The 25,468-nt window shown below is 39.4% G+C and overlaps 1 protein-coding gene across 1 annotated transcript in view; it reads right to left on the bottom strand.

The window, feature by feature from the left end:
• Window positions 1-21: 21 nt before the first annotated feature.
• Window positions 22-25,468, bottom strand: part of PAXBP1 (PAX3 and PAX7 binding protein 1) — a 34,212-nt gene continuing 8,765 nt past the window's right edge. The window contains exons 5-18 of the mRNA XM_056858479.1: window positions 23,362-23,465; window positions 21,066-21,286; window positions 19,764-19,953; window positions 13,078-13,201; window positions 11,849-11,948; window positions 10,872-10,987; window positions 9,489-9,688; window positions 7,769-7,913; window positions 7,554-7,675; window positions 4,824-4,900; window positions 4,617-4,683; window positions 1,804-1,950; window positions 1,255-1,409; window positions 22-304 (exon numbers count right to left, since the gene is read on the bottom strand). Of these exons, the coding sequence (XP_056714457.1) occupies window positions 187-304; window positions 1,255-1,409; window positions 1,804-1,950; window positions 4,617-4,683; window positions 4,824-4,900; window positions 7,554-7,675; window positions 7,769-7,913; window positions 9,489-9,688; window positions 10,872-10,987; window positions 11,849-11,948; window positions 13,078-13,201; window positions 19,764-19,953; window positions 21,066-21,286; window positions 23,362-23,465 (1,886 nt within the window). The 3' untranslated portion in view covers window positions 22-186. The remainder of the gene's footprint in view (window positions 305-1,254; window positions 1,410-1,803; window positions 1,951-4,616; window positions 4,684-4,823; window positions 4,901-7,553; window positions 7,676-7,768; window positions 7,914-9,488; window positions 9,689-10,871; window positions 10,988-11,848; window positions 11,949-13,077; window positions 13,202-19,763; window positions 19,954-21,065; window positions 21,287-23,361; window positions 23,466-25,468) is intronic.

Genomic DNA, 25,468 nt, shown 5'->3' on the forward strand with positions numbered 1-25,468 from the left:
ATGTAGATGAGGTTTTCCTGGATTCTTTCCAGCTTTCTTAAAGACACAAATACTAGTTACAGATGTTGTGTATAAGAATGCACTTGTATTAAAAACAGCCAATTGTTTACAGATTTAAGAAAACTTTACATATGTACAAAATTACACTTCAGGAATGATTTTTGAAGTCCAGAATTCTGACAATATTTATTTCCCCTCAATTAAAATTTTTAACTCTTTCATGTTATGCTCATTTGCAACTATTACAGCATGGTCCAGTGCTCGAATACTTGCAAGAAGTTTTATTATCTGTTTTATATGCTCCCTAAGAGGAAAGAGAAGAATGGTAATTAGTTTTACAACCTGCAGTTAGTGTTAACAAACTTATGTTAGAGAAAAATGTATGAAGTGAACCAGGAGATTCTGAGTTTAAACACATACACGGGGCTTCCCAGTTTACTTGCTATCTTCCCTCCGCAGTGAGAGGGGGAAGTATACACATTCAGAGCTTAAATGTTATGTTCTGTTTCTACCACAAGTAGCACTATAGATGCAAAATCTCCTGTGAACAAGCTATTAGCCATGTAAATTTATCATACACCTAAGACCCTAACTTCTTAGGAAGGTTTTGGAAAAGTTCTTAATTTAAAGCCATATTTTCAAGGAAGCAAAATAAAGACACACAAACAATGTTGAACTATTGTAGTTTGGATCCAATGGGTTCTTTCAACTAAGTGGGGTGGGTCTTCCACTGGAAAGGATACCAAGGCTTCACTCTGACATTCAACTTAACTGTGGTTAAATAAAAATGCGCACAAAGCTGGCTTCTGCTCTTGCACAGAGCATGAAGGAGGAATGATGGTTTAAGACTAATAGTGCAACCCTAAGGAGTTACTCCAGTCAATGAAACGAATGGGCTTAGACTGGAATAATTCTCTTTAGGATTGCACTCTTAAGTGTGCACTCTAAGGCCACTATACTGTAACTCTGATTAGTTTTGATTGTTTGGAAACTACCTCTTGAGTGAGAGTACAGTACATAAATGTTTCAGTTAGAGGGGATTCTGCAAATTTTCTTCTCTCACTGCAGCCACTCCAGAATGGCCTATGGCTCTGTGTTAGTTTGTTTAGGAAGATGCAAGGAGAAAGAGGAGACTGAAATGCCCCTGACTGTGTATCGCCCTTTGAATTCTAACCATGCTCTAGCAATTGAGTGGATGCTATCTATTTTTGCTACCTAGTCAAAGAGCTGAAACATGATGTAAAAATAAGTTACCTTGCATTTCTTTTTTCTACATCAGAGCATCCAATGCTGTTACGATATACAGTATCAGCAAGATGAACAAGGTATCTACAGAGATTTTCTAAATGTGATATTGTTTTATTTCCTTTAAGATTAGTGAACCACTGTTTAGGAAAGCAGCTGATTACCTAGAAAACAGAATAGGAGGAAGACAAGAGAGTTATATTTTAATTATATTTTACATTAAGTTGGTGCAATGTACAAAATGTACATAGTAAGCTTTATATGGTACATACACAGCAAACGTCTAATGTTTCAAATTTTTATCCTCCTTTCACCCAAAAACAGAAAGCAACATATATTGATTTCTCTCATTTCACAACAGTCTGTGGTAGACTGAAAGAAACTTGGTCAAAGTGAACTTCAGTAAATTTCATGAGTTAATTAGAGTTTCAACATGGATTTCCCACATTGAAACCTAACATTATAACCATAACAGCACAATGCTGTTCAGTAATTTCTGACAGCCTGAACAAGATTTTTAAACAGTAGTGAATTATGAAAGTTAATATGTTTACATACATGTTGCGCTTTCTTAATGCTGTCATCTCCACACTCAGAATTCTGAAAAGCCATAAGGATGTATCTATTTAGCAGGCCATCTATTGACAGTTCTTGCAGAGTTTTGTTGGAAAGGATTCCATGCCACTGCAGAAAGTTTCCTAGTAGCTAAGAACACACAAGGTTTTTTAAAAAAGAACATAAAGCAGAGCAATGAATCAATGTAGTTAATTCACCTTTCTTATATTGACCATTAATATCTATGGATAAAACACAGAAACCATTTCCACAATTGATTTTCAGCCCAATCCTAAAGGCGGGTAGTTAGTTAACAGCCGGGGATGGCGCAGCTGCGCTGCCTCTCAAGAGGCTTCCCAGGAAGAAAAAAAAGTTAAAACTGCATTTTTTCAAAAACCTCATGAAACTCCTCCGTTGAATTTTAGGGGGCTATGTCAGCTTGACAAAATGTAACGACACCTGCAAAATGGAACGTTCCTGGGGTGAAAGCTCGGCCCTGGGAATAGCCCCCTGGACGCCAGCATGGGCACTTGCACCAGAAAAATGCTGCTGGGGAGGCAGTGCCAGCACACAAGGCTTGGGCTGTGGCATCACTCCCGGGAGCCGATGCACGTCGCCCTGTGACATGGCGCAAGTGGCATGGATGCTGGCGTTGGGGTCACACCGGCTTTTAAGCAGCTCCATCCCCACCTTCAGGATTGGATGGTTAGACCTGAAGTTGATCAAATATTGATACATCTTTTCTGAATTTTGTTGTAAAAAAGTCAGCTGAAGGAAGTCCGAAATTGTTTTTTAAAAAGGCAAAAGCATGCACTTGTAAATCCCACTGATTTCAACAGAAGGAAGTTACTCATATAAGTTGAAAGGGGCACAAAAGAAGAATAAAGCCCTCCTCCCTCAAACAGAAAGTTACTAAGACTTAGTAAGCTGTTTTTGTATCCTGTCTTCCGGCAGGCAAAATTTAGCAACTTCATAAAGTTATCTCCTGGAAACAGTCAGCAAGAAGAAAGGAGGCATAAAATTGTTTAGATCTTGCCGGTATGATTGACAAAATTGGAGCAATATGCTGTTGTTGGATATCGTTATAAAATGGGCAGTGCAGCAAAACATGTTCAACAGTCTTGTTCAATAGACTCTACTTTCCCTGTATTACATGGACAACATCGTTGTAAAAAATGGAAACAATGATACCTGCCTTCTAGAAGGGCTAAGGGTAGAGCATAAAAACGTGCCAGCATAAAAATTCTACAATATTTGGGGATCTCAAAGGACCTAAGATAACCTGAAGGTTGAAAATATTCGCTGTGCTGCAAAATAACTGGATATTTTGCATCTGTGCCCTGTCAGACTGTAAGGCATGGTCCCAAAGCCACTGTTCAATAGTTTATTTTGCTTTTGGGGGGCCCGTTGCTCTGTTGGCAGTCTCTACAGCATGAAGTGCCTGAGCTCTCCATCATCCAGACGATTGAAAGATTTCTGTTTGTTCAACATTGTAACCCTCTGTTTGCCATCTCTGTTTCTGATGTTTCTCGGTAAAAGTGAGGACTTTTGTTTTTTGGTAGTCTATTACGAGCTGCTCCTCTTTACAGTATGCAGTAAAGGCACACAGTGCTCACCTAAGGCCCACTTGTGAGCAGGATAGAATAAAAGTGTCATCTGCACACAACCAAGCAGGAATCATTTTACCTGCAAGTTTTGGAGATTGGAAATTTTGGTTTCTTAGGTGTTGCACAAGGGAATTGATGTAAAAATTAAAAAGTAGGGGGGCCAAAGATCAACCCTGTTTAACTCCTTTGTCGAGAGGTATCTTATTGAAGAGGTGGCCCTGAGGACTGCACCTTACTTTTAGGAAATTTCCTTTGTGGAGCGAGCGGTTAAGTATATAAAGTCTTTGGTCTATTGAGGAATTCTCGAGCTTTGCCCAAAGCCTATTCCTAGGGATACTATCGAATGCTGTTTTAAAGATCACAAAGGCAGCATGAAGTGACCCAATAGACTTAGAGCTACACTTCCCGTGAGATGATGCAAGATCAATCACTGGTCAATGGTTCCAGTGCTGTTCCCTGAACCTTGGGCTGTAGCATAAGCAAGGAAGTGAGAAAGTTCCATAGTAAACTGAATTCAGCCCACAGGCTTGGATCCAACGAGGATTTCCATGGGTGAAAGGGATTTCCAGCCATGAAGCATACCCCCCACATCCCAAAACACCCTCTGAAGTATTGTTTATGTGGGATAGGGGTCCCTAGGAATAGCATGTGGAGAGAGTTATTTGCCATAAATCAAATCTTTTGGAGTTGTAAAGCAGGCAAAAATATACATAACTGACCAAGATGCAAAATGTTGTGCAGAGCAGACAGGAATTCTAAAATTAGTAACCAAGAAGGTGTTTTATCTAAACACAAAATAAGTAATACTAAGCATTAAAATAACTGTCCATGTAAAGGTGAATTGCATGTTTTCTTCTGAATTCCCAAATTAAAATTTGCTTATGTAAAATTTTTACTTGCACAGTGTTTAAAATCTAAACATTCAAAAATGTATTTCCCTTCATTGTATGAAGTATTCACAAAAATCTCCATGCAACAGTAGCCTTTTCTGAAATGGCACTGCTCTCTTTTACCATATGCACATTAAAAGCTACTCTCTGGGCATATAAGATCTTCAGCCAATTTCATGATATCTAAAACAGAAAAGCTGTGATATTCAGTCTGAATGCCATCTTTCCAATACAAACAATTTTACTTCGTATGCAGTCCATCAATTTTCCTTAAAACTGCAACTGTATTACCCTGTTTGAAACTTCATCATTAGCTTACCTTCACTGAAGACCAAAACTGTCTCTGGAAAAACAAATAAGGACCAGAGTTCTTGTTTTCTAAAACGCTGAAAAATAAGAGATGTTTGAGTAGCTTAGAAAAATGTGAATTACTGACATGATCCAATACAAAGTGAACAGAATATTGCAATTCACCCTGCCCATATGTGAGAAAGATATTAACTATAAGCAAAAAAAGCAAGCTTACTTTTTGGGATAAAGAGGCATGAATACATCATCATCTAGCGTTCTCCTCATTCTAAGCAAAAGGGCTTTCAGTAACATCTGAAAAAATTCAAGCTTACATAAGAATTTGAAAGAATACCAAAAACGAAGCATGCATTAATTAGCACAAAATTCAGCCAAAGTTTCAATAGAAGACTTGTACGCAGAAGGCCCAAATTCAATCCCCCAGCATCTCCAGATAAAAGAATCAGGTATCAGATGGTCCTCAAGGACTGCTGCCAGTCAAAATAGATAGCACTGACCTTGACAGACCAATGGCTTGACTTAGTATAAAGCAGTTTCATGTGTATTTAGAAGACAATTAGGATGTCAGTTAATTTTAACAAAGTTCACTTTTTTGGTGTATTTCATAAATTCAGATTAAATGAATGGAGGATATTGAAGTACACTTGCTTTCAATTAGCCTCTTTATATACAATACAGAAACTATAATGTCAATGCTAAATCATTCACACAGGGACTGTTTAGATCACTTATACCCCACCATTCTATTCTTCAGAAGCACTCAGTTGCCAATTGGTGATTCTGTGAATGTACTCATAGATCACAACAAGCAAAGGAAACAGCATTAAGTGTTAGGGGAGCTGTTACTGCACTGCATCAAAAATATCTACTACAGGAAATTTAAAAACAAGAAGGACCTTGAAGGTTTCTGAGCTCTGTTGCAAGGAGACTTTCAACTCCCATTTGGAGTCTTACTTTCTTTATTCCAGAAACACATAATACTGATACCCAAACAAATTTAGGCATGTGCTATATATGGAAGCTAAAATGGTTTACATGTTTAAAGTTAAATCAACGTTTTCATAATTCTGACTCAGTGTCAGTTATTAGAATTTTGTTTAGAAAAAAATAAGTTTGAAAGGTTAATTCCTTTCTTTGCTGGATCTGACACAGATCTTTCCCCACCTTCCTCAAGCAAGTTGCAATTTGCTCTGAAAATCCTCTTGAAGGGTCAGGAGACTTACAAAGAAAATGTACCACAGTAGTGCAACAAGGCTCTGACTTGGATGGCCCAGGATAGCCTGATCTCATCAGATCTCAGAAACTAAGAAGGGTTAGCTCTGGTTAGTCCTTGAAAGGGAGACCACTAAGGAAATCTAAGGTTGCTACACAAAGGCAGGCGATGGCAAACAACCTCTGAATGTCTCTTGCCTTGCAACCCTGTGGGGTCACCCTAAGTCAGCTAGAATTTGACAGCACTTTCCACCACCAGTGCAACATGGGGCATCAGGTAAAATCACTTTCTTCTCCCTCTTCTCCCAGTGCTTTGCATCAGCAGATGTCGCAATTTTTCTGGATTCTTCCTAGTCACTGATGCATGCTATACAGTGGCACATTTTCTTTGTGAGGTTCTCTCAATACCCCAAGAGGAGAAGCAAAACAAACAGCAAGATGCTTGGGGTAAGATCGTGTCCTCCAGCTCCTTCCATGAGTTGTTCTGCTGGATCTATTTATACGACGTGAAAGTTTGCATTGGAGACTAAACCATTCCAATTATTTCAGATTTAGTGTTCATAATCTGCTATAAAAGTATTTTTCCCTACAGATTATATTAGGACATAAAGTAACCTAATATGGTAGAAGGCTACAGAAGATTTTACAGTCTTTGATCTATGGATACTTTATTAAATCTGTCCTAGGAGAAACCAGTTAGCAACCATCCTAAGTAAGCTGTACATGAATCTCCAGAATGATTCATAAATAAAATGAGCTTATATTTTTCATACTTGACTATCAAATAAGTGTGAATAAGTGCAAGTTAGTGTAAAATAGCGCAAACATATCAATGATGGTTTTAGTGTAATTATTATTTGCAGATTACATCTAATTAAAGGAGTTTCGTAGGCAACTGGAATAATTTTCATCCATCCTTTGTGATTGCATGCTGTTTATTCATTGTTTGAGTGCTGCCTTCCCTGTGCAGGCAAAACCACACAGCAGAGAATATTCTGAAATGCCTCTTCAATGTACACTGGGCTGAAACAAAGTGATGCTGGTACACAGACATTTCACAGGTTCTTATCTAAAAACATAGAAAATGTTTAAATTCAGACTGACTGCTTGGGGCAAGGGTTCTGACTACAGCCAAAATGTCTGTATAGTCCTTGACATAGAAGCAAAGAGATACAATGCTAAGGAGGTAGCTGTGGCACATTGTCAAGCATACTCAATACACATTAGCCTTTAACACTTTACTGTGAAGAAACAGGCTTCTTTTCCTCCTGAGGTTTACAGGGAACCTTTTAACCATTTTTTTTCTGGGGTAGGAGGGAGGCGGAAGGCAGGGCAAACAGTTCCTGGCCACACCTGAGCCACCTTCTTAGAAATGCAGATGGAGTTATCAGGAGACAAAGAAGTGGGTCAAGCCCCCCCTTTCTCCAACCCTCTTTCAGATGCGAATATAAAAAAAGATTAAAGAACATTGGGAGCCTTTCCCTACTATTTGCAATGCATGCTAGTAGACTGAGTGCCCTTCTGAGTTACACTGCTAATTCCAAATACAGGAAGGGGGATGGTACTTATCTGTGGTTTATTCATCTGAAGTAAAAATAATGAAGTTTTATGCCTAACTTAAAAAAAATAAGCTGCTATACTGGCTTACACGACATTTACAAAAATATAAGAACTATGTACAAAGAATACATAACTGTGAACAACAATTTTATAAAGATTAAACACCGATTTTTACCTGTGTGTTTTTGTTCTCTGCGTGTATCACTGAAGGATACCCATTTATTAGTTTCTGGGTAATGGCTACCATTCTAGATGTTTGTGTTGTAGAAAAGGGATCCCATATATTTTCAGCAAGTACTAATAAAATAAATGTAATATTCAGCATTAGATATTATGATTTCATTGTTGCAATGAATTTCTTTTTGGGGAAAATGCATGTTTATGAAGTACCTGTTAATTTGGGCAGAACCACCTTTTCCACAATAGTAGGCAACAGTGAAACATCAGCATCATCTTTCTCTTGTTCATGTTCTTCACATCCATAAAACAGCAATGATTCAAACCATAACATGCTTTCAAAATCCGGGCACTTGTCCTATTAAGACACACAATGATGGCAACTGGGTGTTACACTTAAAATAAAACCACCAACCATGTGTAGTCTGCAACCCTTACACCATACAACTGTACACATTATCTGCAGACCTCAATGACAAAGTACACTTGCGGCAGCGGCAATACACACTATTTTGTGAAGTTGTACAGGCATTGAAGTCCATTACCCATTTGTTAATTAACCAAGACTTGGTATCAGATTACTTAAACTATCATTCCTTAGTGCCACAACATCCTCTCAGACTGATAAAAATGCTAGTTTTTGTGGCCTAGACTATTTACAAAATTGTATGTTTCAAGAGATATACAGTGATGGTATTTGATTTTTATCTCTCTCCTCCAATGAATTATACATTTTGAACTATTACCGTATATACTCGGGTATAAGCCGACCCGAGTATAAGCCGAGGTGCCTAATTTCACCCCCAAAATGGGGAAAAATTAGGCACCCACGTATAAGCCGAGGGGGAAATGCAACCCCCACACACAGGCTTACCTGACTGGGCTCCAGGCGCGCAGGCAGGCGGCGGCGGCCCCCTCCCTGCACACAGGAGACCCCACAGGGTCAGCTGGCAAGCGTGAGGACCGGCCAGCGTGAGGTGGGGGGGAAGAAACCGCCGCTGCGAAGAAGGCGCGACGATTGCGCAAAAGGCACGATCGGATGGAGTGGGGAAGAAGCCGCCGCTGCCGCACAGAAGGCGCAATCAGATGGGGGGGGAGAAGGCGGGACAGCCAGCCCATCAGCTGGCCGACGGGAGTGCGCTGGGAGAGGGCCCGGCAGGCGAATTACCGTATTGAACCGAGTATAAGCCGAGGTGAGTTTTAAGCCAAAAATCATGGCTAAAAAACTCGGCTTATACTCGAGTATATATGGTAAATGTTTTTAACTATTATTCTAAGCTGCTTTGAACCATGCAAAAAAGTAGGATATAAATGTTTTCATAAAAAACCCTGCCTCTCCCATTCCCATCTTATCCTCAAAGTAACCTGGGAGGTACATTAGGCCATGAGAGACTGGCAGGCTTAACGTCACTCAGTGAACATCATGGCAGAGTAGGGATTTGAATGTGGGCCTCTTTGGTCATAATCTGACACACTGACTACGACACCACACTGGGTCTAGTGGCGTGATGCTTAGTAAGAACTAAGATGGAACTCGTCACAAGCGACAACACAGGCCAATTTAATACTATAAATTATACCAACTGATTTAGGGTCACTTCACAGGGTTCACCTTGTTTAACAAAAGAAACACACTGCTGGCTGCTACACTATTATGTCTGTGCTCAGCTCTGAGGAACCAGCCCCGCCAATTTCCAATTAATCCACCCAAGGCCAAAGGGATGAGAAGCAGCAGTTAGGCATCACTCCATCATGCCAAGATCCAGCTAGTCATGAAGAGTGTTTTTTTTTTTTGCTTTTTACGCTTTAACTTTTATGTTATGTGTTTTAAGTTATAATTCTTTCACCTTGTTATGTCAAACACTTTGCAAACATGTATTAAAAACCAATATACAAATATCATGAACATGTATACATTTCAGCACTCTCTCACCTCTAAAGGGTTCCAAGTAAGTAACTGAAGTCTTATTAAAGGATTAAGCAGCTTCGGTAGACAAAGGCCAATGTATGCATCCTTGTAAGAAGAGAAATACTTGGAACGCCAGGCTTCAAACTGTGACTTAATGTAGTCAATGGAGTAAAAGTTTTCTAACACATCTTCAAAAACTTTGCTGGACTCCTTCAAAATGCGATCTAAGATGAAAATGTTTTGTTATGTAAGAAACAAATGCAGTATTTGGGTAGACTGTTCATCGTCAGAATTAGCATGAAAAACATGACCAAGCTTCTAAGCCAAAATGTAAACAGGTTTACAGCTATACCACTACAAGGTAAAGGTAGTCCCCAGTGCAAGCACCGGATCATTACTGACCCATGGGGTGATGTCACATCACAAAGTTACAGGGTGGTTTGCCATTGCCTTCCTCAGTCGTCTACTCTTTACCCCCAGCAAGCTGGGTATACATTTTACTGACCTCGGAAGGATGGAAGGCTGAGTCAGCCTTGAGCTGGCTATCTGAAACCAACTTCTGTTGGGATCAAACTCAGGTTGTGAGTAGTGCTTTGACTGCAGTACTGCAGCTAACCACTCTGTGCCACAGAAATCTACCATTACTTCAGAAGCTGGTTTTACAACTACTGTTACTGCAAGTCCAAGACACAACTTGTGGCTTCAACATGGCAGCCTCTAAGACACAAGCACATGGAAGTAATTCCATGGGACAAGTAGCTTGTGAAGCGGCCTCCTCCCTGAACAAACCAATGTATTTAATAAACGGACCTTTAAACCAGTTTATAAGATTACACACAATAAAAGGGAAGGATTTCTTTTTCTTCAACCACTCAGACAAAAGCAGTAATCACCAGAAAACAAAGAACACGGTCAGAATATATCCAATCCAAGGGTTTTCGCTATTCCCAAGGGCGGGTGGTAACTGTGCTTTAATTGCTGGGAGAATGGGACATAGTAAGAGCCAGATGAATGCTGTTAAGGGCTACCTCAAGTTGACTGCGATGTTAAGGTGCTTCTGCCATCTGAGGCCTTCTCAGTTGTGGCACTAAAACTTCCTCTCCAGACAGATTCATTTGTCTCCCTCATCTGTTGTTTTCTTCCAGCAGGGGAAGACTTTCCCCCCCTTAGTTTGGGGTTCACTAACTCTAATTTGTCCTTCTCTGTGTGTGTTTTTATGTGTTTATACTGTGTTTTATTTAAGCATTTTAAATATTTTATATATATTTGTACTTTAAATGCTTTTCAATTACTCAAATATTTTAATGTTTTATTTGAATGTTCACTTCCTTGGGGTCCCTGAATTGTGTGGAAAGGGGGCATAGAAATGTTTTAAATAAATAACACAAACATGATGAATAATCTAACCTCGCTCCATATTGAAGTTGGTAGTATCTGTTGAAGTTTCTTCATCATCACTAGAAAGGCCTTCAAGGTGATCAGTCATCTTCCCAGATTGCTCTCTAGCAAGTCTGCGACGAGCTCTGTTAGCAAGGATAGAATTTGTTGGTCCTTCTTCAGAGTACCAGGCATCCTCCTATCCCCTAACAATTTACCCTCCCCCATATCATAAAGGAATATTTGCTAGCATTTCCCTTCCCCTCATTACTACAACCGGAAGATGAAACAGAACTGAAGCTTTCTGGCATTAGAGAACATGACCCACGCAATAGGTATCAACGCTGCGGCTCCTCAACATTACACTAACTTCTGTGTGAGGTGGGAATGACTTACATATTAAATAATGAGCCCAGCAGCCAGCCTCTATCCCCAGCAACTGGTTCATTACATTGTACTGTAAAAGATCCAGACAATGTTCTGCCCACAAAGAAGCCAACTCGTATTTTCAGATGTGTGCTTATCAGCAAGCATGTACTATTTTCACTACACATTTACACCACACAGAGAGTTGGATCCTGCAAACCACCAGTGGAAGGTGCTAGACAGTCCACGATCTTCCCCACCTTCTCCTCATAAGCTCTTTTTGACCAAGGAACCCACATGGATTAATAGCAATGCAAGTCAAGTAGCTGCAATGAGGAGGGGCAAGGAAACGAGAGCCCATTTCTGCCTCTTGTATGTGTAGAGCTCCGCTCATGGAAGAAGGAGTGATTTCATTTTTATCCCCTTCCCCCTGCAGCTACCTGACCCACATGGCTATTATTAGCCCAGGTGGGTACCTTCACCCTGGCAATACACTTTCTGGTGTTGGAAAGGCCTCTTGGGAGGAGAGATCCTGTGATCCTTGTGCCTACAGCTCATGGGATCCAGCCCAGAGACACTGACCAAATAGTACAGTTAAGCACTACCCCACAACAAACAAAAGAAGCCACAAGCTACAGCACCTTCTAGCCTCCCTTTCAGCAGTCCGTCTTTTTACATGTTCTTGGTACAGTGCTCTGTCTCGACCAAAAGAGTCAAGGTTTGGTGCCATCAGTGCTTTACCTGTAAGTATACAAATCCTGAAATTAGGAATCCTTCATGATGTATTACAAGGAAGCATAAGCATGACAGTCTTGTTTCTTTTATTAGAAAAAGCATTTTTGATATATCTTTAATCCATCCTAATTTGGTTGACATTCCCATCCCACCCCCTGCCCCTACATGAAGTGGTGGTAGAGCTGAAAAGATTCCCCACTTGGTGCAAATACTATGTTTTCTTAACCACGTGCAAACCAAATAAAAAAGGTAAAGTCAATATAATCTTATCATTTAGTACTTTACTAAATAGAAAATATTTAAATCTTTTTTTTACAACATGAAACCATGTTTATATTAGGAAAAAAATTAGTGTACAACATTTGTAAGAGGAAAGGTCAGAAGGAAAAAGACGGCCCTTCAGCATATCTCTAATAGATTGGATCTCTGTTCTTGGTGAATACTGATGAATAATAGAAACGAATACACTTTCAGTTGGTGTTAGACAATTAGTATCAGAATAGAATAACTAAAGATTATCCCATACTGAAAGCTAGAAAGCAACAAAAACCTGACAGGGGTAAGGTTTACCTAAGATCTGTCACCCTGGTACCAAAGAAAACATAAGCTTTCCCAGGAAATTTTATATACTCACTTTTAATGTATCTTTCACATAATTTTACAAATTTTTCCTAGCAAAATTGTATAATGTATATGAGAAATAAAAGTGTTAGTACAAGATTTTATTTCCCTGGTCCAGTGTTTAAAGAATTGTTTGCTATTTATTCTTAATGTTAATGTCCCTCCCATGTCTGAACACACTATTACTGAAATTTTAAAATTCCTAGTAGAATAACCTTCAATTTTCAATTCTGTACATTCTGTATAATACTTTCAAGTGAGTGAATTGAAGACAATATGAAGTTGCACATACATCTAATTGGTAAAAGGTGCTGAAGTTTGATATTACACCTTTTAATTACTATGAGCCAGAGGACACTAAAGGCAACTTAACAGTTTGAGCTAGGATTCTTTAACTGAATTTGTTTCTATCAGGTTTAAACTAAACATCCTTTGTAGTTTCACTTTAAGTTACAACTGTTCTAAGTAAACAAGGTTGTTTAATGAATAATAAAAACCTTCAAGATGGACTGACTTGAATGGCTTGAAAACTCCGAAGATTCATCTTTAATATCATCTTGTCGTCTTTGGACAAGGCGGGAAGCTCGCTGTTTGTACAGCTGGTGCATTGATGACTCGAGCTCGTTAATCAGGGGCACCTGTAAAAATATAATACTCCGTAATAAAAAAATCTTCATGTGCTTAATTGTTTGGGATGCCATACAATTCCAATGCTGCTGCACTTTCTGTTTATGGCTATATTTTTAACAACTTCTACTTAACTCAAGAAAAAATGAGAAAAAAAATAACAAGACAAGCTGAAGAACATATGAGCAAGCCTGCAAATAAGTCTATAAAAGTTACAAGCCTACAGGAACATTTACTAGCCCACCTACTAGCATATTGGTATTCATGAATTGTGATACCATTGGGAACAGTGTGAAACAAGAAAACTCTCTGTTTTCTTACTGAACTTCCAAGAACTCAAAAGATATATATTTTTTTACTTTAAGAAAATCAGGCAGATAATCATTAAGGGTTAGATCCTACAAACCCCAAGCATTGCAGATCTTTCCTACCTCCTTCTTCCCCCAGCAGCCCCTGAAACTGCCAAAAAATTGATGCCAGCAGCTACAGAAGCCTCATAAACAAAATGTCACAGGATGCTGCAATGAGGAAGAGAATTGCCTCTCCTGATGGATTTAACATTGGTACAAGAGGTTCTGTTGGTAGAGATAGGGGCGATTTTACCCAATTCACTCCTCTATCCACCAGAATCCTGTGCTCTATGGCATTTTGCTTAGGAGGCTACTACAACCTCTGGCATCAGCTTTTTGGAGGTCGGGAGGGGGGAGTGCTGCAGAAAATCTTCACAAGTGCCTCCAGTTCATACTATTCAACCCTAGAGGCCAATCTTATTCATAGATCCGACAGCCTGATCCTAAACTAAGCAGTCCGACAGCCTGATCCTAAACATATTTCAAAAAATTATTTGAGTGGAATTTATTTGGAAGCTAGTATGCTTGGGGTGGCAGCCGAAGTTAGCATTTATCATGACATTATCTACAATTCTATACGACCAATGAAAAAAACAAACAGTAAAACCTTGCTTTTAAATTATTGAGTCTTATTCAGCATTCATTCTGGGGGGGAGGGAGTGTCTAACATTTATGGCTGCAAGAAAAATTTTTAAAATGAGGTAAAAAAATCAAATGGAATCCGGAGGTATGTTCAGTGATCAGATATTGTGTACTCTGCATATTTCCCAATTACCAAAACACTCTGGATTTACATGTCAGTGATGCTATGAGGTCTAAACAATCGGTGTTGAGTTACTATGTAACATGCTTCCCCAATATGAATCAGAGTCAGCGAAAGCTGCATCCAGCCTTTCTGTAAACACCCTCAATTCCATTTTCTGCTATCATCACAGTCCTGTGGCCAATTCAAATATCTTTTAGTTGTAATGCTATTACATTAGCAATCTAAGGCATTCTGTATTACAGGAAGGACTTCTTGATGATCTCAACATTTCATGAAGCTATGGTAATTAATAACCCTTTAATGCACAAGAATCAAAACACTTGAAACAAGACTGAAAAAGCAGACAATGAAGGAAAAATGATCACTGAATTCACATGCAGAAGTTTTTCTAAAAGAGGATATAATAAAAGCAGTTCATATAAAAGGATGAATTACATTTATTTTCTGATTTCAGCATCTTATTCAACACATTTAATTTTTTTTAAGGATAGGCAAATGTTATATAAAAGATTTTTAGTCTTGTGAATCAATGGCTGATCATATTCTCAAACTCCTTCAGTGGTTGGAAAGATGCAGACAGAGAAGTTACATTTACAATAGTTCTAGAAATAATCACAAGCATGATTTTTACAAACCTAGAAAATATTTTACCTAATTTTGTTATTCTTCTTTTTAGACTAACCTAAAAGCTAAGCACAGCCCCTTGGGCTGACTTCACCCTCCCACAGACAATGTACATACACTGCCCTTTCCTGAGCAGAACAGAAACCATCCTTCTTGGAATTGTAATCTAATCATGTATTTATTTTCATTGCCAGACACTCAAACGGAACCTTTGCCAACTCAAAGGGGGGGGGGGTGAGAATCAGCAAACATGAGAAAACAATACAGCAAGATGGGCAGTACAACTGTATCCCTGCTGTAACTTCACAAGCAGGGAAATTGTGTGAGACAAGCAGGGCAAATCTATCTGTTCCATAAATTCCTCAAAAACCCTCCAATATCACTGTGGTAGTACACAGCTAACAGGCAAACACATTTTCAAAGTGATGGCAAACCCTAGCTGTAGCTCCAATCCCCTGGTGAAACCATGGTTCATTATGTTCTCACATTTCTTGGAAAAAATTCCAAAGATTTTGCTGGGCAGGAGAATGAGTTCAAAGTCACCATCATGCAGATTATTGTGCTCATACTGTTGTTCCATTAACAGAACTCTGTTGCCATAGAAGAGAAACAGGATCTCCTGATCAAGAACTGCTGATATATTGTTACATTCAGTTAATTTTAAAGTTATGCTTACTTACAGTCTTATGTTTCTGGACTTGACTTACCCACCTTCCATAAGACATGTGGCAACTAAATTTGTTGGTATTCTTATATTTTCATTAGAGAATGGATTTCAAGAATTTTGTTTAAAGTGTAATTTGGATTTGGAATTTTATCTTGTTGTCTTTTAAGATGTTCTTTCAGCTGTAGGTTAAATTACTTATTTGTAAAAATTTGTACGTTTAAATTCATTTTAATCATATTGTATGCTGTTTAGGTAGCACATAATGTGTTAGAAAGCAACTTAAAAGGTAAAGGTAAAGGTCCCCTGTGCAAGCACCGGGTCATTCCTGACCCATGGGGTGACGTCACATCCCGACGTTTCCAAGGCAGACTTTGTTTGCGGGGTGGTTTGCCAGTGCCTTCCGCAGTCATCTTCCCTTTACCCCCAGAAAGCTGGGTACTCATTTCACCGACCTCGGAAGGATGGAAGGCTGAGTCAACCTTGAGCCGGCTACCTGAAACCAACTTCCGTTGGGATCGAACTCAGGTCGTGAGCAGAGCTTTTGACTGCAGTACTGCAGCTTAACACTCTGCGCCACGGGGCTCGTCCCAGAAAGCAACTTAAGTTATTGATTTTTCCTTCTTAGGGAGAAATTAATTGCTAGTTTAATTGATTAACATTTACCTTTACTTATTAAAAACGGTCCCTCTTGATTCATCTGTGGGGCTGCAAGTTAAGAACCTATCTGCATATTTTGCAGGCTATTTTGGTTCATTTTATTTTACTGTTGCCCTGTAATATGGAATTCAATTAAAAATGTAAGTTCTAAATAGGAGTACCTTGTGTATATTTAGCTATAGATTACTGAAGAAAGTGTAAACTATTTACCAAAGAGAAATTTATATACTTGTTTAATCAATAAATGAATATGGTATAATGTAGTATTAATTAAATAATTATTCTTTAATCAGCTGACAGTTCTACTCAAAACATATGTCAATAGCACGGTCATACACAGTAGGAGTGTGCATTTTGCTAAAGCTGAACCGAAAGAAAACCTGAAAATATCTTTTCGGTATTGGGGTGGGGGTTTACTGGTAAAAAAAAATAGGGCAGCAATAAGGGAATCTGAAAAAGCCAATCCTGAATAATGCCGAATGTTTTCGGCATTATTCGGGCCACTTTGGCTATGCTGCCATTACCCCCCCTCCCTCCTTACTTACCGGAGTCAGATCCACCCTGCCTGCTGGCTCCGAATTCCACCTGGAGTTCGAAGCCTGCAAGCAGCATGCATCTGAACACCAGGGCGTTCAGATCCAAGCTACTTGTCAGCTCGGACCTCCACGTGGAGGTCCGAGCCGGCAAGCAGCATAGTTCTGAATGCCCAGCAGTGCAGAATTGAACGCTAGGATCCACAGAGCCCAGGGTTCAGCTCTACTCTGCGTATTTTTTAGGTTCAGGTTTAATAAACCCAAAATTTTTCAAATGTTTCGGAAAAGCCAAATCCATTATATTCAGCTTTTCCAAAAAATTCCGGCTTTATTAAAGCTGAACCCAAAAAATGCCAGGGGGGGGGGGGAAAAGGTGCGCAGCCCTAACACAGAGACCCATCCTTCATGCTAAGCCAATGCAAACATCATCATCAGTGCTCAACTCAATGCTAACCTTCTTCTGATGGATCACCTAATCAGGAAAGTTATGAGGGAGTTTCTTCCTCTCCAAATGATCTCTACCTGCGTGCAATGGATTTTTCTCTAACCATAGTTAGCATCAAACCAGTTTTGCAATCACTGCTAGAAGTGATTTTGCAAACTACCCTTGCGCGATGGTTACTGAAAATGCTGCTCCACATGTAATAGAGGTAGAGATGTAAAATTTCCATCAAGTTTGAAGCCAGGGGGGGAAACAATGGAAATTTTGGGTACAGTTAATACATCTGTAATACTTAATTTTCTAGCAAACCTAAACTTTGTTACTGATTAACATAAAACACGTAATTTCTAACTCAGTGTATGAAATTGTACTATTTGGCATAATTATCGTATAAATGTCTTGGTTTTCTATAAGAAAAACTGCAAGTATACCCAATACTTAAAAAGAGCCAGTGTGGTGTAGTGGTTAAGAGTGGCAGACTCTAATCTGGAGAACCAGGTTTGATTTCCCATTCCTCCACATAAAGCCTGCTGGGTGATTTGGGCCAGTCACAGTTCTCTCAGAACCCTCTCAACCCATGCGGAGACAGGCAATGACAAACCACTTAACGTCTCTTGCCTTGAAAACCCTACAGGGTTGCCATAAGTCAGCTGTGACTTGACAGCATTTTACACACAAGAGTTGCAAACAGATGCATCTTATGCTATCATAGAACATGTATCCTTAAATTTTTGCCATCTGAGATACTGGAAAAAATAAAAGTTGAAAGCAGAAAACAAATTATGTAGTAAACAGAAGAAAGTGTATGATTTGGACAGAAACTCTCTCATAGTCACAATAGGTAGGACTGGATATTTAGCTAAAGTTTATATTATTGAAAACACGGAACTCTTTAATAATGCATTACCATTAAACACATTATAACATATTATTGCCAAAATATTTACATTTAAGCAAAAGCATTGTATATGTCTACAGTGTACGAGAATTTTTCTAGTGGTCCCTAAAATGTCCCAGTTTTTCTACTGGAAAAATTCTTCTGACCTCTCACACCTCTAAACAGAGGCTACAATTCTAAATATACTTACCAGGGACTGAGCCCATTGTACTCAGTGGGATTTACCTCTGAGAATACATTCTTAAGATTACACTAACTATAGCAAGCTCTGAAACTGAAAAAGGGAGTGAGGACATGCCCAAGTGGAAGAGGGAAGGTGTAGGAGTATACATGCCTATAGAATTCTCCTCACAGTCTAAGGATGGTTAGGTCACTGAGTTTCAGTGCCAATACACTGGGCCTATAAAGGCCAAAATCTCATTAATTTCACTGTTGCTTCAAGTGTTAACGAAACTGCCTTTCAGTTGTACTCCAGTGTACATCCCATTTTTTCCTTTCCAACTATAGCTAACTTGCATATGCAAGTGCAGAGAATTTTCTAAGTGTAGTTTAGATCTTTTCTGGGGTCCTTCCTCCAGATTATTCTGCTTCCAACCTTGTTAGATAGCATGACTAAGAAACATCCAAGACCTTATTTTCTCCAGATCAATTTTGTTCATCTAAATTCAACAGAATTCTAATTCAGTTTTATTAATTTTTTTTAAAATTAAAATAATGGATTGGATACTACAAACCAAGAGCAAAAGATACTCATGGACAATGAACCTTTGTACCTCCTCTTAGCAGTAGGCTTGAAACCTCTGAAAACCTGATGGGGGTTGGGGAAGCCTCTCAGACAAGACTTTCATGGGGGACCTGAGGAAGGGCAACTGGGCAAAAACCCCCACACACACACACCTTTCTCTTTGTTCAATGGAGCAGAAACTCCACTGGCAGGATGGCAAACAAGACACAATTTCACTCAGTTCTCACTACAACCCCCCACCCCTATTCCAACGTATATTATCTATAAGGCTCTCAAGACACCTAATAGCATCAGCATTTCACAGAAACCCTCATAACCAGCAAATTCATCCTGTATTTAGTTTGACAATAGGTTATTTGTTTGCACTACTACACATCTTTTGAACTACCGAATGCAAGTAAACTGTACAGGAAAGGACAGAACTGCCTGAGATGCAGTGTAGTAATGTATAAGAACTGCAAGATTCTAGAACAGAAGACTCATCCAAAAGCTGATTCCTGTTTTCCAATGGCCAGGCCTTTAAAAGTTCTTTTAAAAAAACCAATTCTAAGTGCTGATTTCCTAAGGGTTTTTTGTTTTTAAAACCATGAGTAGATGTGGAGTCATTGTTGTACATATTCTCTTTTCTTCTCAATACATTACACTGGAAAATACAAATTAAACAACACACAAAAAAGTTGTCACTGTGCACCACAATGGTTTTCAGGGACAGAAAAGTAACTAAGAATTAGTCACAACCTTAGCATTCTGCTATATTCCTCCCTGGGACTGGAAATTCCTTAAAACCAAACCTTCAAATAGGTGGCGAGTGTTTTATTGGCATGGACAAGAGAACATGAGCACAGACTAAACTTCGTTACTGAAAAGGATGAATAGAATTTGCATTCTTACCTTTTCATTGAAACACTCAAGCAAGTCTTGGACATACCCTCGCATTTCTTGCAGAAATTTATACCGTTCAGCAATACCCCCAGAAGACCCTTCCAGTCTTTCAATTGTCTTGATAGAGTCATCACGGCTTTGCTGATGCTTCTCATGTTGTTGCTGATTTGCATTCTGAAACTCTTTCATTGAGTCCAACCTAAAGGTCAATGGACATATACATTTACATCCAAAAACCTATTACATTATTTCTCCTTTATTGAATTTTTAAAACAGCAAAACTTTACAAACCCCAGATGTAACACTAACATTTTGAAGTTGTATTCACTGTGTCAAAAGGTAGCTAGCCTGTCCCAAAAGCTGAGCTGTGCAACAACCCTAAGTACGATGAATTGCCTCTAAAACAGAATACATAAATTTATCACATTTTTTAAAAAGCCAACAGCACCTTCTACCCTCAGACTGTTACTGTTTTCACTCACATCCCCTCCCCCATGCCTATAATATTCAAGAATCCTTGGCACATGTGATATGGATACTAGCACTGGGGTGCTCCTTCATTTCTTAAATTGCACGATAACCACATGGCACATATTTCAATTTAGCTGGCCTGCTATAGATACCAGGTACCTTTCATTTCCTCTATTTCCTTTGTGTCACTTGCAAAGCTGCTAGCTTGACATGATACTGTGCATTCTTAATTTCTGTTGATCTCCAGAGAAGGCATAGTGAATTTTGAAAGGGCAATTCTTTGAAGCTCATCATTAAGACTTTGTTAACCCCAAATGGTTAACCATAGATTTTTACTAATTTGACTGACCTCCCCTTACAAAATTATAAAAGTCTATGAAGAGGAATGCAAGCCGCTATTTATATTAAGATGCACAACCATGTGTTCAGTTAATATTCAGCACTTTGGATATCCAGTGAATATAGTACAACTTTTAAAACAGAATTTTAAACCTCATGCCTAAAGTGTTTACTTATTCAGAAAAGACCAATTTATACTTCTCATAAAAATACCGTGTGGTAAGCTAAACTTCACTGTCCTTTCAGTTCCTTGGCTATAAAATTATTTTTCAGCGTCCAGAAGATGCAGCAATGTTCAAGTGGTCACATTTAAGCTTCACTTCCAGAGAAGTAATCCAAGTAGCGTTTTGAACATAGCTTGTTATCTTCTTTTTTTTATAATGACGATCCAGTCAGTATGCATCCAGCGATGAATTCTGCATCTGCCCCCCAGACTAAAAATGCCTGAGAACAGAAACCTAGGGGACAGGTCTTAAGTTTTAAAAAGTGAGTCTGCCCTACCTGTCTTTAAGCTGCGTCTTTACCAAATCAATAGAAACAGGAGTCATCTCATTACTGGGAGTTTTGAAAGGAATTGTGTTATCTGTTTTTTGAGACTTTGTCTCCGAAGATCCATAAGCAGCATATGTGTAAGGAATGCCATAAGAGGACCCATAAGGCATTGCCTGGTAGGTATTGTGGTAATACAGATTATTCACTTCAACAGGCTGACTTGCTTGAACCTACAGGAACAAAACATGGTAACACATACAAATATGTAACAGGTATGAAATTGGAATCATACATACTCTTTTATAAACAGAAACAATTTGTCACAAAACTAATTCAGTCTTGTATACATTTTTTTAAAATTACATTTACAGTTCTACTAAGCCAATAATTTCCTTCCTGTGTATGTAAATACATGTCCAGAAAGAAAGCAATGAATGCATTTTTCACCATCTCACAATGAAACTGGAAAATATCTAAGCACAAATGATTTATATGCAAAACCTGGTTTTCCAGTTATATGTACATGCCTGAAGTTGGAGCATTTGACTCATCTGCTAAGCCTTCCTTCAAGGGAGAAAAGTCTTTCTTTGTTGAAGGGAGTAATGTGATCAAGCATCTAGTCAGTATGTATTGGTGTGCACTCTGAGGATGAGGTGGAGGGTGATGAAGGGATAGTAACTGACAGATAGCATCTTTTTCCTAAATCCCTCCTGTCCCTGAAAAGGGCCACCGGAGGAACTGGACAGTAACCTCCATGCAACTAATCAGGGGCTATCGGGGGCTGATCTCTCATACTTAAAAAAAATCTATACAACATTAACCTCTAGTCTGCAAAGCCCACAAAATCTAATAATCAAACATCCAAATTGGCAATATATATCATCAGTATGTCACCCAGCCCACAATGATTACTAGATGATGTCACAAACTCCTATACTCTTTGTGCCAATAAATCCAAGGAAGAAACATCTTAATATAGTACCAAAATTTCCACCACTGAATTTTCCATATCTCCCAATGAATAGGCTTCGATACTGGTAACTTTTTGTTTTGTCCAGCATACCCTCAGTAAGGGTCACTTAAAAAAAAATGTCATGCGGCAGAATGGTGATTAGGCAATCAAGGGATGTATGGTGCTTTTTTATGTCTTTATGTATTTAATTGAATTATTTTAGAACATTAACTGTGTTTTAATTGTTTAAATGTTTGCCACCTTGTGGACCCTGATTGAAGAAGGAGAAGAGTTGGTTTTTATATGCTGACTTTCTCTACCGCTTAAGGGAGACTCAAACTGGCTTACAATCACCTTCCCCTCCCCTCAACAGACACCCAGTGAGGTAGGTGGGCTCAGAGAGTGTGACTGGCCCAAGGTCACCCAGCTGGCTTTGTGTGTAGGAATGGGGAAACAAATCCAGTTCACCAGATTAGCCTCCGCCGCTCATGTGGAGGAGTGGGGAATCAAACCAGGTTCTCCAGATTAGAGTTCACTGCTCTCAACCACTATACCATCCAGTATATATTGATACATCTATTTCAATTCTGGTTTATGAGACCTTAACATAAGCATTATTTCATTATATGACACTATCTCCAATAGCAAAGCAGCCACCAAAAGACAATGTAGAAATCTATATTCTTAAGAGATTCCCATAACATGCAGAAAAATATTACTACGTAAGCTAACCGAATTAGTAACTCTAAAAATGGCCTGAGGACTGTGCTTCAGGAGATACAGAATGTTAGGAGTAACTGAGATGCAGAGGATCTAAAAAATAATAATAAGAGATGGTGAAATTGCTCTGATCAAACCCATGAGCACTTACAGAATCCTGGAACAGAAGGATATGGCTGTTGTGCTTATGGGTGGTGGTGGTTAAGATTTAAAATAATGAATCTCTCATCCATTTCTTTCCTTCTAATTGCAAACTTCATGGTTGACTATCACAAAAAACTGCAAAATGGCCACACACAAAAGACTGGGTGTTTTTTGTTTTGTTTTTTGTAAAAATATGAAAATCTAACAGTACATATAGTGCCCTTGAGGGGAAAATTTCCCAGTCATATTTCTGCCCACCATGATATTCCTCACAGAACCCAAAACTGTACAGTTATATTTTAAACGCCACAGTCAAGTTCTAGAAGGCCCTTGGAGTGTGGGGTGTGGGGGTAGAGAAATGCCAAAGCATCATGCCCAACCCACCACAAACACCCAGCTGCCAGTTCCTGTTGCACTTTCCCTTAAACACTGGAAGCATGACAGCAGTTAGAGCACTGACTCCCATTTTAAAATTATTGCAATACATGCCTGAGGTATATTAATGCCTTTACGTATCTGCTCTTGCTCCCATCGACTGAGTTCTTCATCCTGTTCCCCAGCAACTAGAGCTTCATCATCACTTCCCTCGATACCTGTTCATAAAGGCAAAATGAAAAGGGATTTAAAACACACTAAACAATGAACAGCACGAAATTCTAAGACAACATTCAAAGCTGTATTGCCTTGGACGAAAAAGGGTCATATGTGGCTCCCCTCACTCAGTTCCAGAAATAAATTTCAACTTGGGAAGAGTCTGACACATGTTTTTGTCTATCTGGTGAAGGTTGCTGAAGTTGAGCTCTGTTTACACTGTCATTGTAAGGGCCTGGATCATTAAAGGTATACAACTAGAGATTCAGCAAGCCAAAGGGATTGTTTTTTCCCTGAACAGTTGATGCTTATGCTATATCAAAAAGTGCTTTTGAAACTCCTCAGTTCTCTAGAACCTGCTTCTTCCTACAAAGCTGTTTTCCCCATGTATAATGCTGCTTGGGGCCAGCAGCCATGAGATCACTGATGGCTGAAAGCATGAAACCTAGCTGGTCAGGTATTCATCTCCCCTCTCTCCAGTATTTTCTCCACTTCTTTGCCCTACACTTCCCACCATCTCTCCATTCCTATCAGTCCCCTTGCCCAACCCGCTGCTCACCCCATCTACTAGCTCACACAGCAGGGGGGCAGGCAGTGGGAAGGCGACTCTAGCTCTCCCCCCACTCATGCAGGGGTAGCTCCCCCTGCTGCCCTTCAGGTTGACTGTGGTGGCAGCACCTCCTCCTGTTCCCTCCTCCTCCTCATTTCTGGGTGAAGGGGTCGCTCTTTTATGCTGTCTGCCCCAGCATAGACAATAAAGGTAAAGGTCCCCTGTGCAAGCACCGGGTCATTCCTGACCCATGGGGCGACGTCACATCCCGACGTTTTCTAGGCAGACTTTGTTTTTGCGGGGTGGTTTGCCAGTGCCTTCCCCAGTCATCTTCCCTTTACCCCCAGCGAGCTGGGTACTCATTTTACCGACCTCGGAAGGATGGAAGGCTGAGTCAACCTTGAGCCGGCTATCTGAAACCAACTTCCGCTGGGATCGAACTCAGGTCGTGAGCAGAGATTCGACTGCAGTATTGCAGCTTTACCACTCTGCGCCACGGGGCCCCTAGCATAGACAATAGTCCCCTCTTTTTTTTGGGTGGGGAGAGATATAACAACCTCCCCATTTTCACACATTTCTGCAGAAGAATACCCCCTATCTGAACCAGGCCCCATTCTCTGGGTTTTTCTATCTGTACCAGGCCAGGTTCAGAATTTGATATATGATAAAGCACACAAATAACCACTTGCTTAGTTGCCTGTAGCAAAGTGAAAATGCCCTCAGGTTAGTGCCTGTTCAACACTTCTTTGTCCCTATCTGCAGGAACTCATCTTCAGCATCCATCTTACCCTTTAAAAATCTATTGTAGAGAACGGAGTGAGCAGCCAATGCAATACACATTCATTTCAAGCACACTGGAAGCCTCCTGTTTTGTTCAGCTTACACTGTTGTCCATGACACTGGTATACTTCTGTGCCTAATAAACGTCTGGGATTTGATAGCAACTCGAAGTGCTCTTTCACTGTTAGTACCATTAGTAAATTGTTGGTTATTTCAAGAAGAAACTGAAGCTGCCTGGAATCTAAGCAGCTTATTACACAGCTATCTCTAGTTATAATTTAATGAACAAAGGCTCCGTGTAGGTACATAAAGGTCTATCAATATCCTTCAGTAAGTCCTGACCCTAAAGAGCACATTCTGGCACTGAGAATGCTTCAGTTTAAGAGACATCTGCCTTTAGAACTCTGTATATTATAAACAGCATCAACAAAGAGGAAAAATAAGAGTAATTTTTTTTGTCTGTCAAGGCTCCTATAACTTTGGCCATGATTTTCTCATATGTTGTTTGGGCCACAACTTGCTTTATTTGCAGCTAAGATGCTAACTTTTTCATTAGTTCTTGTTACCTATTTTATATGTAGGTTTTATTTTAGCATCTTAATGACTGTGTTTAACTATGAAGCTTATTTTTAAAAATCTTCATAAATAAGAAGTCTTTAAATAGTCACAGCATGA

This window comes from Euleptes europaea, chromosome 12, assembly GCF_029931775.1.
Source record: "Euleptes europaea isolate rEulEur1 chromosome 12, rEulEur1.hap1, whole genome shotgun sequence".
Classification (NCBI taxonomy): Eukaryota; Metazoa; Chordata; class Lepidosauria; order Squamata; family Sphaerodactylidae; genus Euleptes; species Euleptes europaea.